General features: G+C 54.9%; 7 protein-coding genes across 7 annotated transcripts; 2 read left to right on the forward strand and 5 right to left on the reverse strand.

Annotated features, from left to right (window-relative positions):
* Window positions 1-440: 440 nt before the first annotated feature.
* Window positions 441-1,112, reverse strand: J7T55_009353 (uncharacterized protein; the record flags this gene model as incomplete). Its single annotated transcript, XM_053134672.1, has 1 exon — window positions 441-1,112. One exon carries the CDS (start codon window positions 1,110-1,112, stop codon window positions 441-443), a length of 672 nt encoding a protein of 223 aa, XP_052987552.1.
* Window positions 1,113-2,859: 1,747 nt separating this feature from the next.
* J7T55_009354 (uncharacterized protein) lies at window positions 2,860-3,293 on the forward strand (the record flags this gene model as incomplete). Its single annotated transcript, XM_053134673.1, has 2 exons — window positions 2,860-2,926; window positions 2,986-3,293. The coding sequence occupies 2 exons, from the start codon at window positions 2,860-2,862 to the stop codon at window positions 3,291-3,293; spliced, it is 375 nt and encodes a 124-aa protein (XP_052987553.1).
* A 226-nt stretch (window positions 3,294-3,519) lies between these two features.
* J7T55_009355 (uncharacterized protein) lies at window positions 3,520-4,712 on the reverse strand (the record flags this gene model as incomplete). The annotated part of the gene is made up of 3 exons (XM_053134674.1): window positions 3,520-3,845; window positions 3,950-4,279; window positions 4,337-4,712. The coding sequence occupies 3 exons, from the start codon at window positions 4,710-4,712 to the stop codon at window positions 3,520-3,522; spliced, it is 1,032 nt and encodes a 343-aa protein (XP_052987554.1).
* A 963-nt stretch (window positions 4,713-5,675) lies between these two features.
* Window positions 5,676-6,378, reverse strand: J7T55_009356 (uncharacterized protein; the record flags this gene model as incomplete). Its single annotated transcript, XM_053134675.1, has 2 exons — window positions 5,676-5,965; window positions 6,258-6,378. 2 exons carry the CDS (start codon window positions 6,376-6,378, stop codon window positions 5,676-5,678), a joined length of 411 nt encoding a protein of 136 aa, XP_052987555.1.
* A 1,409-nt stretch (window positions 6,379-7,787) lies between these two features.
* On the reverse strand, window positions 7,788-9,731 carry J7T55_009357 (uncharacterized protein; the record flags this gene model as incomplete). Its single annotated transcript, XM_053134676.1, has 3 exons — window positions 7,788-9,140; window positions 9,207-9,303; window positions 9,556-9,731. 3 exons carry the CDS (start codon window positions 9,729-9,731, stop codon window positions 7,788-7,790), a joined length of 1,626 nt encoding a protein of 541 aa, XP_052987556.1.
* A 1,023-nt stretch (window positions 9,732-10,754) lies between these two features.
* On the forward strand, window positions 10,755-11,330 carry J7T55_009358 (coactivator bridging factor 1; the record flags this gene model as incomplete). Its single annotated transcript, XM_053134677.1, has 2 exons — window positions 10,755-10,910; window positions 11,016-11,330. 2 exons carry the CDS (start codon window positions 10,755-10,757, stop codon window positions 11,328-11,330), a joined length of 471 nt encoding a protein of 156 aa, XP_052987557.1.
* Window positions 11,331-12,037: 707 nt separating this feature from the next.
* On the reverse strand, window positions 12,038-13,603 carry J7T55_009359 (uncharacterized protein; the record flags this gene model as incomplete). The annotated part of the gene is made up of 1 exon (XM_053134678.1): window positions 12,038-13,603. One exon carries the CDS (start codon window positions 13,601-13,603, stop codon window positions 12,038-12,040), a length of 1,566 nt encoding a protein of 521 aa, XP_052987558.1.
* Between the last annotated feature and the right edge of the window lie 466 nt (window positions 13,604-14,069).

A 14,069-nucleotide genomic window follows, 5' to 3' on the forward strand; every position in this document is an offset into this window, starting at 1 on the left:
AACACGGGCGCCAACATGAAAGCTAAGGACTGCCAGGATTGCACCACCAGCAGTCTCGTCATTGTCAAGTGTGGTTACTACGCTGTTTCGTATAGAATACGTCCAGCTATGGTCCAAGCTCAGTATGTGCCACTCTGTTGGTGTCACTGCTTGCAGCTTGTGAGATACAGCTCACTCCCAGCAAAGCACGCGGCAGTGGTCATTCACACGGTCACACTATCGAGAAACCAAAGCAGTTGTTGTGAAAGCAAGAGGTCTCCTCCGCCTCTACTCCTTCCACGTATGCGGTTACTCACCCTCACGCTACAGTTTTGTTGGCAGGGGTCCAGAAGTTACGTTTTCTAAGGACTCACGAAAGCCATTCTTTGCTAGCCCTGGCAACAGAGACATTTCTCATTGCGGTATAGTACCAGATCAGAGGCGACATAAACTGACCTCATCTACTCCTCAAAGTCACCCGGTATATGCTTCATCCACTTCACCCGCGCCTTCGTGTCCTCCCACTCGGGGCTCCCAGGCACATACTTGGACCTATCATAGTCCCACTGGCTCTGATGCTGCTCAGCCCACTCATAAAGTCTGTCCCAGTCCCGGCACGTGTGCTTCATTCCCATATAAGTCAGGTACTTCTTGTTCCTCTCGCTCCATTGCCACACCAGCGGCGTCGTGTCGGCGTGGCACATGAGGTGCTGGCGGATCTGGTCGACGCAGTGGTCCACGTGGCCCATCCTCTCCTCTTCGGTGTCCCCCAGGTGCGTCTCGTTCAGGTACAGGCCCTCTGGCGAGCTTCCATGCCACAGCATCAGCCGGATCATGTTTAGGCAGTGCAGGTGGTGGAACACGTCCAGTTGCACGTAGTGCTGGTCCTCATGGCCGTGGACCGGGCTGGACGGGACCTCGAGCCTGGCGGCTGACGAGGCTGGAATTTGGCTAATTCCAACCTTGTTGTAGAGGTCATGCCACAAGGCGTTGTTCTTGGGGTTCGGAGCGCCCTGGTAAGGCGTTTGGCCATTCTGCACTGAGCTGTCAAAGACGACTTCTCTGTATGAGATGGCTTCGTTTGCTGGGGCTGAGTTGCGAGGAGTTCCCCAGTCAGCCTTCTTTTCTTCCATCTTGATTGAATGAAAGGCAATGCCATGGTGAACAGGACAGCGGGGGAGGTTTGGCCTGCGACTTACACCATCGCCTCCCTAGACTAGGATCACTCGCCGGGAGAGACCAAAACCACACCATAGCACAAAGGAGTATAATATTGGCTGCCGCGGAGACGCTCAGGGCAACGCGGATGCCTCGTGAGATCCCCCTCACGACAACCACCTCACTGTGCGACTCCAAACTGCTTCGAAGGAGTTTCTCTCTCGACGATGCGGAGTCCGTCTCCGAGGCTAGACTCATCATGTGCGCTGTGGGAGAAAATAGCTTGACGAGTGGGTAGGGGAGAATCACGGTGTCAATAACTGACTGTGGCTTCACATAGACGTTGTCATCTCCGCCCGTGATATCAGGATCGAGGGAGAAATCCAAAGAGTCAACGCTCTGCCATTTCAAACCGTGTCAACTCCCCCCTATAGTGGTCTATCTGTGAATCTCAGGCTGTAAGGGAGATCTCGGTTCACGTACATCTATGTGTCACGCCATTTCTTCACGTATTTTGACTCAGCTGATACAGCGCGCTCCGATTCCGAGTCAGTCGATACACGATCCGCTGCATGTCGTTCTCGTTCATCTGAGGTCATGAGGTTGGCTCCTGCCGTCCGTACATGAACCACTGCGGAGCCCTCGAGCCTCCCGACTTCCGAAATCCATCGACCGGGCCATTTTCGGAATATTTCTCATCTAACCATCAGCCTTATGTGCGTTCTGACAGAGCTTTGGTCCCTGCCCGACTCCCGATCTATCGGCCTGGCGTTACTTCGGGGCCTCGCCCCCACCGGCCTGGTGAAATTTCGGGACGCATAGTGAACGGGTCCGAAAGTTAAGCTTTGCGGAGCCCCGCGTTACCCACCCGGCCACCACACAACGTGATACGGGGCGGGTAGGCTCTGGACAGACGGTTAGAAGGGCATATCCACCGAGCGGGAGGCTCGCTTAAGGTCTTGGAGAATGCTTCTTTACTCGCGTTACTCGCGTGATATGGTAGATCCCCCTGAGCGACCAGGGCCGACCTGGGGTCATCTTTATCCCCGGTCACCGGCTCGGAACTTCATGATTGCCTCACTGGTCGACATAGGACGGGCCGACCAGACACTTCAGTCTTCACAATACCTCCAACGAGGCTTCGACAACGCCCTTTAATAAAGGTATAGAAGAACCAAAAAAAGTCATGCGCAAGCGACAGCCGTCGAATAGCCAAGATGTTTTACACAACACTCTGCTGAGGCTGGACCTGATGAGGCCAAGCTCAGTCTAGGGACAGTTGGACATCAAGACCTCACCCTAATGGCTTCAAGGGCAAGTTCTATTCATCCGTGACTCGTGATACTTTACTTTGATCAAGCTGTTGGGATCAAGGTGATACAGCAACGATACGTGGGGCAACATGAGCGAGGATCTGGTTACAAGGGGAGTCATACAGGCAGCTCAACCTCGTGTTGTGGGACTGGAGTCCAAGAATGGCCTCGTGGTGGAGATATTCTTGAACTCCGGAGGCAGAAGCCTGTAGACGGGAAGTAAATGGAAACAGAAATTTGGAGTGAACCTCGCAGCTGTGATGCTGTGTCTCTTCCACGAATATAAATATGCCCATCGTCCCTGGACGCTTCGATGATTTGTGCTATCAGACCAGTCCATTCTCAAGACAACCCAACAAACAGTTCTTTCTGCTACTTCAACGAACACGCCCTTCTACAAATCTCCAAAATGAAGTTCATTACCCTCTTCGCAACTCTCCTCACGTCTTCCGCACTCGCAGTGCCTACCCCTGATGGTACGTTCAAGATGATGACTTCCTCAGCTCAGCTCCCTTTGCTAAGTCACACACAATAGTTGACGCTACTGACTGCAACGTCCATGGCGGCTGCTACAAGCGGGACGTAGATGCCACCGACTGCAACGTTCCCGGTGGCTGCTACAAGAAGAGGGAGCCCGAGGTAGCCAGCGTCGACGCAACCGATTGCAATGTTCCCGGAGGTTGCTACAAGCGGGATGTAGATGCTACTGACTGCAATGTGCCCGGCGGCTGTTACAAGAGGGATGTGGACGCTACAGACTGCAACGTCCCGGGCGGTTGCTACAAGAAGGAGAAGAGGGACGTCGACGCGACAGACTGCAATGTTCCTGGAGGCTGCTATTAGAGGGGTTATTGATCGCTCAGTAATGGGTCTCATTGATGACAGACATACTGAAGATGGTCGGGACCTCAAGGTACGAGCTGGCAGCCCGGATGTGTACAACCGCTGAAAGGCGCGTTTGAGAGGGTCACAAGAACTTGATAGTATGTATTGGAGCAAATACAGCAGTACGAGTTGATCTCTAGACTGAATCGAACAACATCGCCCGCATTGCGCCTTCAACCCCTACTTACTTGGGCAGCTCCGGGCTGTCACCAAAGCACTTGGCCAGCATGGCAGGCGGGTAGCGCTCGCCCTTGCCGCCGCCGACCTTCTCGACCTCGGCCCTGATCTCGCGCACCTCGTCCGGGCTGAGCTGGACCTCGATGGCCTTGGCGTTCTCCTCGAGGTACTTGACGCGCTTCGTGCCCGGGATCGGGATGAAGTCGTCGCCCTGCGCCAGGACCCACGCCAGGACCAGCTGGCTCGGGGTGACGCCCTTGCGGGCCGCGACGGCGCCCAGCGCGTCCACCAGCTTCAGGTTCTCGGGGAAGTGCGTCTCCGAGAAGCGGGGGTCTAATATGTGTTAATCACCTGCTACGGATCCCAAAGTGATTCATTCTAGAACATTCCAAAGCACAAAGATCAGGGAACTGTAGCAGGAGAAGAATAGTACTTACGGCGCGCCCGCGAGTCCGTGGGCTCGATGTCGTCGCGGCTCTTGATCGTGCCCGTGAGGAAGCCCCGGCCCAGCGGCGAGTAAGCCACGATCTTGACGCCCAGCTCGCGAGCCGTCCTGAGGAGGTCCGTCTGGTCCGACTCGATCTCGAGCGCAAATGGGGAGAACTCCATCTGAATCGCTGCGATCGGGTGCACGGCGTGGGCTCTGCGTAGCGACCTGGCTGAGCACTCCGACAGGCCTAGGTACCTGATCTTGCCCTCGGCCTTCAGCTCTGCCATCGCCTTGACAGTCTCCTCAATGGGCGTCTTATCATCAACGCGGTGCTGGTCTAAGGGATGTTAGCCTTTGATCTATTACGATGACAATATAGAGGGCCCACACATACAGTACAGATCGATCTGGTCAACGCCGAGGCGCTCAAGAGACGCGGCGCAGGCCTCCTTGACATAGGGAGCGTCGCCACGCACTGACATGTTACCATTGGGGTCCATGTAGTTGGCAAATTTGGTGGCGAGGAAGATCTCCTTCCGCCTGCCGGTCTCCTTGAACCACTTGCCGAGGAGCTTCTCGTTGGTATGAGGTCCATAGATATCACTGGTGTCCCAGAAGGTCAAACCAAGATCAGCAGAACGGGTGAGCACGTTGAGGGATTCCTTGTCGTCGTAACCACCGAAGGAGGTATAGCCAAAGGACATGCCCATACAGCCTAAGCCGATGGCGGAAACGTCATCGTCGCCGATTTTGCGGGTTGGGAATGGCATGGTGGCAGTATGTTTCTGTGGTCTTTGGTGGAGGGCAACCTTACGACAGGCTACATGAGTGGAAATTACAGAGATTTACAGTGACAGCTTAAATAGTTTACACATTTTCTTATCCTCGCAAGTGATGGCGTAGCCGATGATCTTCAGTGGACGCCCACTTAGCGGAGTTAAAAGTACTGGGGGCCTTACTGCCGAAGGGGCGGGGATAGTTTCATGTCACATATAAAAACCGAAATAATCGAAACCTTATACCCGGAGCCCTAACCCTTTGCAGTTTGTATTCGAACAGATCCAGATGAACGTAAAGAATGGTGAGCACGTGAACAGCATTTGACAGTGCTATTGAACAAGTTGGTCTGCAGTTCGAACAGTCCAAGCAACTGCCCGTCTCACTATATTTGCTGTCCGTGAAAGGCGAGGTCAAGGCATGCAATTCTTGATATGTACCGTGGAGGAAACTTGAGCAATGCTTTCAACAGGCCCACTTGCAATATATACTTCAGAAGTAACCACAAAAACACAGCATCCTCTCACTTGAGGGCATACAGCCAGCCCTGCTCCTTGGTCATCAATCTGTGCCGCGGCGTGCACGGTCCTTGAGGAACTTCATATATTCTGTGGCCAGGAGACACCAAGACTAGTTCTGAAGATGATATTTAGATAGTCTACTATCGGCTAACAATAGCCTAAGGCTTGCGTCTGAGCAGTTGCCCTTCGACACCCTCCCCCGGGGACGCGTCCCCGAGAGATATCGTATTCACATCTTGTATGGGCACATTGCAATGACAATGACTAGCACAGACCTGGTTGCCATGGAGCAGTCTTCTCAATTTCAAACCACATTTATTGCACCCAATGGACAACGATGCTATCAAGCTGTAGATTGGTATCTCTGCACTGTACTCCCACACTCCCATATACCCACGGCGCACTGAAAACCCCGGCTTATTAAGCCTGACTGGACTACTCGGGCATGCCCTCAAAGGGCTTGGCCAGCGTCTCCTTCATGAAGGGCAGCTTGGACTTGGTCCAGATCTCGGTGTCCGGCTTCAGCGTCTTCTTGATCTCCGTGTCGAGGGTGCCCGCCTTCAGGGCAATGATCTCGGGGGCCGCGTCGGGGTCGTGGGCGATCGGAGACCCGCACTCAGAGCAAAAGATCCGGTGGACATCTTTCCCGGACGAGCCCTTGCCAGCCCAGGACTTAGTTGGCCCGTTGATCGTGAGCTTGTCCTTGGGGACGACCGCGACTAGGGCTGCGAGGCAATCAGATTAGCATTCTCCTGCGTGCAAGGCGTCCAGAGAATTTTGTCTTCGTGTTTGTGAGTGATGTGAGAGGGCTGAGGGCTTGCACTGTGGGGTCCATGACCCCTCGCCAAGCTCTTCGTCGACAGGGGTACGGCGAGAGCTTCGTGCCGTCGGTTCTTGGACTGCGGGGGTGGGGCCACTGTTCCCGCCCCGCGATGACGACGACCAAGACTATCAAGCTTCCGCGCCAGACCTTGCGAAGTCATAGAACCTAGAACAAGAGACTCGGTGTAGACTTACAGTATGTCGAACCAGATTGGCGTTGGCAGTCGTCGCAGTGGTCGTAGCCCGTGATCAGGGGTTGGTCCACGTCGACCGTGTAGGTGACGGCCTTGCAGAGACAGTGACCCTTGAGAACCATATTGAAGTATTAGACTTTGTAGTGAGGAAGGTTGGAGATAGTGGACAAGTTTTGGCTGCAAATAGGCTAGAGGCTTGAGTTGGGCTTGTCTATGATGACAAGAGGGAGCTCCTTCGTCTCAGGATGTGGGAAGCTCCCTTGCTATATAAATGGCCCTCGAGCTCCAGCTCGCAAGGAGCAAGGCAGGCGATGCGACTCCGCGGGATCAGCGGTTGACGCAAGAACCCTGCCGCTGTCATTTGCGCTTTAGGAGCCGGTATACCTGTTTGCCGTCATTTTTGGCGGAACCGCAGACGACGCTAGATGGAAGCGTTCACTGATATGTGGGCCGGTGCGTTTCTGATTTGAATTTCCCGTCTTTGGCCCAGAGGGGCAGAGAGAAGGGCTGAGGAAACCCCCTCGCTAGAGCTCCCGCGATCCCACCGAAGCGGAAGGCATTTGATAAGTCGACCGTCCATCCCTCGTCATGCCAGGATCAGCTTGGCTGGGGCCTGCATAAGGAGACGAGATCGGCGTCACTCTAAGCTGCTGTTCTTGCAGAAACACTCTAGGCTGATGACAACGGACATGACGAGGAGCTCTATACCCTCGTCTGATAATCCCCCGGGCGACTTTCTAGAGTCGCATTAGCTTCTGCCCGCCAAGCCGTTGTCCAGCAACATCTGTCTTGCAGGAGGGATCCTGGTCTTATAACAGATGCACGGCGGATCACACGTTAAAACGGCGGGCCGTGGAACCATTCCAGGGCCCAAGTTGTTTCGCCCCAAGTCGGAGCGTCTGAACAGAGATCTCGACCGGACTGCCGGGATGGTACCGCAACGTTGCTTTATTTGTCAGGGAAGCACGTACAAAAGTTGGAAAAGGAGTCTGCAAAGGGCTGGTCGAAGACATCCCGCGAAGCCTGGACAGGTAGGTCATGTGCTGACCCACTGACCGCAGACGTTATTTGGAATTTTGATAGTGATAAATAGCGTAGCTTGTCAGAATTTGTGGGGAAACTTTCCGAATCAAGCTTTATTTCTTTCGCTTGAGCATTGACGCTCGGCGAATAGGAAGTGACTAGTCTTTCCTATTTGGGCATGTCGGTTGCCACGCCACTTGCAGACTACCATCTCGTTCAATCTGCTGAATCTGTTCAACGTCATTCAAGAATCATGAAGCTACCTTGACCGGTCTATTCACGACGTATGTGTTGTCTGACGGAGCAAATGCAAGCTCATCTATAGTGCAATGCTTTGAGACAATGCGCATGCTGGACGCCAGAGTGAAGATCGCCTGGCAGCTTTTGGCGATCTAAGTCGTGGAACTTGACATGCACGTAGCATCCTCCAAAGGAAAGAGGCAGCTGGCACTCGTGGACTTTCCGCGCATCCCCGGTTTGACTGCAGGTGTCTCTGGCGTCACCTCGCCTATTCATACCCACATATCCACAGGGCGACGGCGAACCCAAAAATGCGTGTCTTACCCTCCCACGCAAATGTCACGGTCCAGGCCAGCCACGTTCTCAACATAATGAGAGCCGCGTCGACAAGTAAGAGGCTCCCTAAGGCCAGCCTGTGAGCCACGAACAATCGGAGAACGAGACTGCTGTACCGCTTCCGCAAGTCGGCGTCCTCTTGCTTGAATATAAAAGCATCCATAGAGGAGATCCTGAAATCGCGGATATCTACCGCAGTAGTCGGCGAAGATTGTTGCAGGGATTGGCTCGATGTCAGCGGTCGCACAATTGTGTCCGGGCGTCGCCGAAGATATCGGATGGCCTCGTAGTAGACGAAGTCCATAGGGTTCTTCGCTTCTAGCGCCGGTGTAGGCTTCTTGAACAAGATTTTCGGAAGCAGGTCTGGTCGTGAGACCCAGATCGTGCAGCTCTCGCGCAGTTCGGAAAAGAGAGCCTCAAGGTCGTGTGCGTAGAACACGAATCTTGTATAGAAAACAGGCGTCAAGACTTTGAACTCCATTTCCTCAACATCAGCATCTTGTCCGTCCTTGGTGGCCGGAGACAGCATCAGCTCCTTGCCAGAGTTATCCAGTCCGCATGGGACATACTTAAGAGCGATTGGAACTTGACACTGCTCAACAAGGCTCCGTATGTATTTCCTGAACATGAGTTCCAGGTTTCGCTCGGTGGCATCCGCATTGCGTCCCATGCTTTCCTTGAGGGGCTCCGGCCGAAACCACACGTGTAGCTTCCTCTTGAACCAGAGACTACCAGCTTCTCTCACAATCCTTGGGAAGGTGACAAATCCCACCCACCACCACGACAGCAGGAAGTACCATTTCTGTGCTATGGTCATGGTCGAAGGATCAATCGGTTGGCCATTTGAGACAAGCCGTGCAACAATCTTGCCATGCCCTTTGGACGACTTCAAAGTGATAGTGCTATCGATCGATTCCCGACATCCAGCCACGGTCTTGAAAGGATCAAATGCTTGGAGGCTGTAGGAGCCTTTTCGTGAGTTGAACGGTGACACGTGGAAGTCCTTTGGCCACTCCTGCTTGAACACCGCAGGCGCGCTCGATCTTTGGTCATCTGCATGAACAGCCTCGTGCGAGTTTTTGATCTGATCGGCCTGTTCCGGTTTTGTTGGTGTCAGGAAATACATTCGCCGCTCGTCAAAGGTGTTGTTGACCTCTATAATCAAGGCAGCCAACGACATATCGTCCGCGTAGAGGTACCAGAAGGAAGCTGGATTGAAATGGTATCCCAGAAATTTGGCAGCTGTAACCAGGTACGCATGAGGATAAGCCGCAGGGTCGGCCCCCTAAAGAACGATGTCAGTTAAACTGCCGCCTGGTGGCCTGGTTCCCCAATGGAAGGAAGTACGTACTTGTGACCTGAGGTAGACATCCAGTTTGCCTCGCAATCCTAGGTGCCTGTCTCCTCGGTGTAGATAATCGGTGGGGTCAACATGGAACCATCCCTTTCTGAATTTGGAGAACCATGATTGTTCTGAAGAAGACAAGGAGATCATTCCTCCAGAGGCCCCTTCCCAGCCAACGGGAATGCCAACAACCAGATAAGAGTATATGAAGGAATGTTTTTTGGGGAAGAGTCTCGAATGAGTCGTTTTACAAGGAAACAGCAAGACTCTCCCATGGCCAGTCCATTTCGCAGTCTTGTTCTGGGCAAGTAGGCTCCAGGCCACTTGAAAGACAACGAGCGAGCTCACGGCATACTGTATGGCGGTCCAGCCCCAACTCAGGAGCCAGGCTTGCGAGTGACCTGGCAGCCACTGGAGTGCGACAAAGAGGGTGAACAGGAGCTGCTTGGTACGTCGTGAGTCCCAGCCAAAGGCGTGGGCGAGGGTGAGAGCGGTGGCACAAGACAGCCACTGCCCAATACCGCGACTCATGTCCAGGCGAGAGGAAGGTCTCAAGGCGGGGAAGACACGGGTAGATTGACTAACGCATCGAGCTTGGTCGCAGAGTTAGTGGTGCATGGAGAGTGAGATCTGGGCTTTAAAAGCTTGCCCGCGGGAAGTCCGTGATGAAGATTGGGAGTGTTGTATTGTTGATGATGAATTACACGCTGACTTTGGTCAACGAAGCGGCAGTTCCGAGCTGCTGAGACTCGGCCGATGTCTTGCCTTGCAGGGTCCCTTCCTTACTATCGTACCATACCCGGTAGCAGACCCTAGAATACCAAGACTAAGTACTGAAGTCGGTTGCCATTGCGGTCGATGGCTTTAGGCAGGCTGATCGTGAACTGCCTAGGACCATGCCGTTACCTGAAATGTAGGAAATTTATCCCACATTCCCCAGAATCTCACCTCGTACAGATAACTCCGAGCGTTCATGCCGGGGTAAATATACCCAGAAGTACCCAAGTACCTGGTCTAGGTCGATGCACACAGCCGCGCCTTAACGCCGGCCTGAGAGGCCCACATGCCGCTTGCGTACTAACAGCAGAACATGGTCTGTGCAGCACTGTTCAGTTAGTGATCAAGCACAGCCCCCCTGCCTGCCTAGAGTAGTTGGGCGCCCGCATTGAAGGCCAGGAGGGCTGAGAGAGGCCAACAGTCACCGGCTGACTGTCTACGCCGGAAATGACTCCACTGGACGACCGTCATCCATCGCCTTCTACGCCAAATATTTAACTTCACCACTTCACTTCCCAAAATAAGGCTGAACATTGGAACCCGACAACGTCATCAACATTCATTTACCTCTCCACCCCGTGAGCCCCCTCGACACCAGCATACCGTCCACGAGTCCCTTCCAAACTTACTCGGCAAATCCTCTGCTTCGTGCCTGACGACAGCCCAACCGCCCGTCTGATATCACGACCCCGCCAAATCCGACCGGCAACATCAAGCACACGACACGACATCACTCAATCAACAACAACAACAACAGCATCAATAACAACCTTCAAGATGGCTGACTGGGACCAAGTGACCAAGATCGGCAAGTCCGTCCGCGGCGGCGTCGGCGAGCGCGAGACCGTCGTCAAGGGGAAGAGCGCTCTTAACGCCGCCATGCGAAGCGGCGCCGTCGTCGGCAGCGAGAAGAAGTACGCCATCGGCAACGCAGTAAGTCCCCAGCCATCATTCACCAGCTCCATCTCTCTTTCGAATCCCCCTTCTCCAAAGGCCCCAGAAGGCAACCAAGTCTGACACTTCCTCTCCCCCCACCAGGCCAAGACAGGCGGCGAGGGCCAGCGCATGACAAAGGTGGACCGCAGCGACGACATCGTCAAGCCCAAGACGGTGGGGCCCAAGGTGGCCGAGGCCATCAAGGCGGCGCGCAACGCCCAGACCCCGACCATGACGCAGAAGGAGCTCGCCACCAAGTGCAACACGACGCCCACCGTCATCGCCGACTTCGAGCGCGGCACCGCCACCCCGGACCAGAAGGTCCTGGGCAACCTCGAGCGCGTGCTCAACGTCAAGCTGCGTGGCAACGACATTGGCCAGCCCAAGTTCCCCAAGAAGGACGCCGCCAAGAAATAGAGGGGCTGCGTCTGGGTGCCTGGGCGGGTGTGAAGGAAGGGAAAACAAACAAGGCAGCACTGGTTGTTTGGGTGGTACACAGCTGAACACATCCGGAGCGGGCTACCATCAATAGTCGGTCTTTTGGTTGCCCTATGGGCTGGTCAAGACTGTGCTGTGGGGCGATGTCTTTCTGTTGATGGAACAAAAAAAAAAAAAGGGAGTCGGTTGACTGCCTCTTATTGGGGGCCGGCCGGGGCCGTTGGTTCTTCGATCGAGGACCAGGTCGCCTCCGTGCTTGCATAGCGAAGAACGAAGGGGCCTCCCCCCAAATTTCTTAACCAATAGTGACACAATTAGAGTCGTCCATAGAGTCTGGGAATAGAATTTGATTGACATCAATTCCGTGCCTCCTGAGTTTCTGCAATGACTCCCCTATCATGACTTCGAGCAAATTGTACATGCTTTCATGCCAATGTCCAACGAGTGACCGTGTCCGTATATCCAACCGCAAACTCCTCGCAGTGATGCCACCCCAAATAACAATGCTCTTTCTGGTCAATGTACACAAACGACCACTGATGCTTCCGTCATGTGGAAATCCAACAAACGCCTGCGATGACAGGCCAAAATAATGCCTCGCAAATGTAGTCCCTTCTCTGTCAACAGGAAATGATTTCCCCAGCCTTACTCTCCACTGTCCCACTAAACAACCACTTCGACACTTATCAACTGGACAAGGTCTTGACCCTCTCCACTACCGTTCCCGAGCTCGGCGCCCGTCCCATCTGCACAACCACGTTCTCTTTCCCAGCAATGACCACGATCTTGAGCCACTCGGGCGCCACCTCGCCTGCCAGCAGTCGGATGCAAGCAGCACCCTCCTCCTTCGATATGGGCAATCGCAGAGAGTCCTTCAGCTTCTGCAGCAGCGTCACCATCTTGAATGACAATCGCCCGCCCATGCCCGTGCTACCCGATGCTTTGGCCAGCATGCCAATCACAGCCGCGACGTCGTCGGCACGCTGGAGCGCGGCGCGGCGCTCGAGCTCGGCGGAGGTGGGCCCCGTGGCGGCGAGCTGGGCGAGGTGGGCTTCCTTGAGGCGGAGACGGTCGATCAGGGACAGCTGTGTGGCGGCAGGCGTGCCCTCGCCCTCCGTAGACTGGGCGATAGCAGGCATCTTGGCAGCCTCCTTCTCCTCCTTCCTGGCTGCAATGCCGGCCTTCAGCTCCTGCATGTTGCGCTGCCCCTTTGCCAGCACGGAGGAAGCCTTGGTCAAGGCCTCGCAGTTCGTGACTGGGCACTTGGGCAGGCCCAGGACAAAAGCGTTCATATCAGCCTCTGCTGCATCTCTGAGCTCGGTCCAGATAGTCCGTAGGTTGGTCTCGAACACAGATACAAGACTCTGCTCGTCCAGCGGCTTCCCGTGGTGCTCGTCTCGCAGTTCCACGCAGATCTTCTTGTTTCCGTAGTCGACGAGGTAGAATGGCGACTTGACACTGCTGGACTCGACATCCATGACCCCCACGCACCGACGGATATCAGCCAGAGAAATGCGCCTCTTGCCCCATGCCAGGCTGACGGGCTGGCTGAGTTGCCGGATGTCGACGGGCGAGTTGGTGCCATTGTGCGCGTAGTGCACCACGATTGTCTTGAGGAAAGCCGTGTAGAGTGAGACGATGTCGAGAAGCTCCTGCGGGAGAGCAAGCTCGGGCTCGGGTGTGGTAGCAGCAGACCCATCGTCATTTTCCTCTTCTTCCGAGTCTGGGATGACAGACGTCGCCGGCGTGCTGGCCTGGGTGATCAGGGGCGAGGACAGGCGAGGGACAGTGACGGATGGCGAGGCTTGGATGCGCAGGCGCTTGAAGAGGTTGCCGGCCTCCTTGGTGCGAGGGGACTCGAACTCGGGTGACAAGGCCCGCTTCTTGTTGTTGCGGCGCGGAGTGGATGGGATCTGCTCTTGTGTGCTCGTTCGGGGGACAGCCTCTGGTGCTTGGAGACGAGCCTTCTTGGTAGACTTGGTAGTGATGTTCAGGATCCGACGCTGAGTGGGTGGTGTCGCGACTTCTTCTGGCTCGGGAGAACGGGCTGCCTTCCTCTTGCGCGTGGAGGGAGTGGCTGGCGTGCCTTGGCTGATCTCGACGGTCTGGACGACCTTCTTCTCGCTGACGTCCTTCGCAATGGCTGCTGCATGCTTCGAAACGCGGGTGAAAGTGCCAATGTTGGCAGCTTCTGAGGGCGCGGCTGCCTTGCGAGGACGGCCACGAGGTCTCCCGGTGGTAGCGCCTGGCATTTTGATTAGGAGTTACTGTACAATACACGCAGAAGTAGGTGTGGAAAGGCAGGTGCAAGTGGAAGTTGAGTGGTAGTTCAGTGTGTGATGAGTTGGTCAATGAGAAGTTGCGAGCAGTTCGAACAAACAGCTGGTGAAGGTGCAAAGTCAATATCAGTGGATATCGGCAGCCGCGATGCATTGGAGCTAGGTGGACTGGGTATTTCGAGACGGCTCTCTGCAGGTGGGCCCGACGCGTCCAAGGCCGCATTCGACGCGACACCAGCGCGTTTGGGTAAATTGAAAATAAGCTCAGTCTCAGATCACTCCGTTCGCGACTAGGGTGGCCCACTGCTCCTAAAGTCTTCTAAGCTGGGATAGCGCTTTGGACCAATCTGCACACCCACCTCGGCCCGCCAGCAATCACAGGCCATGGCAATCGATCTACAAAACCATGCAACCAAAACCATGTCATGATCCATGGTCG

The sequence above is a fragment of the Diaporthe amygdali genome (assembly GCF_026229845.1).
Source record: "Diaporthe amygdali strain CAA958 chromosome Unknown NODE_47_length_302777_cov_65_667284, whole genome shotgun sequence".
Classification (NCBI taxonomy): Eukaryota; Fungi; Ascomycota; class Sordariomycetes; order Diaporthales; family Diaporthaceae; genus Diaporthe; species Diaporthe amygdali.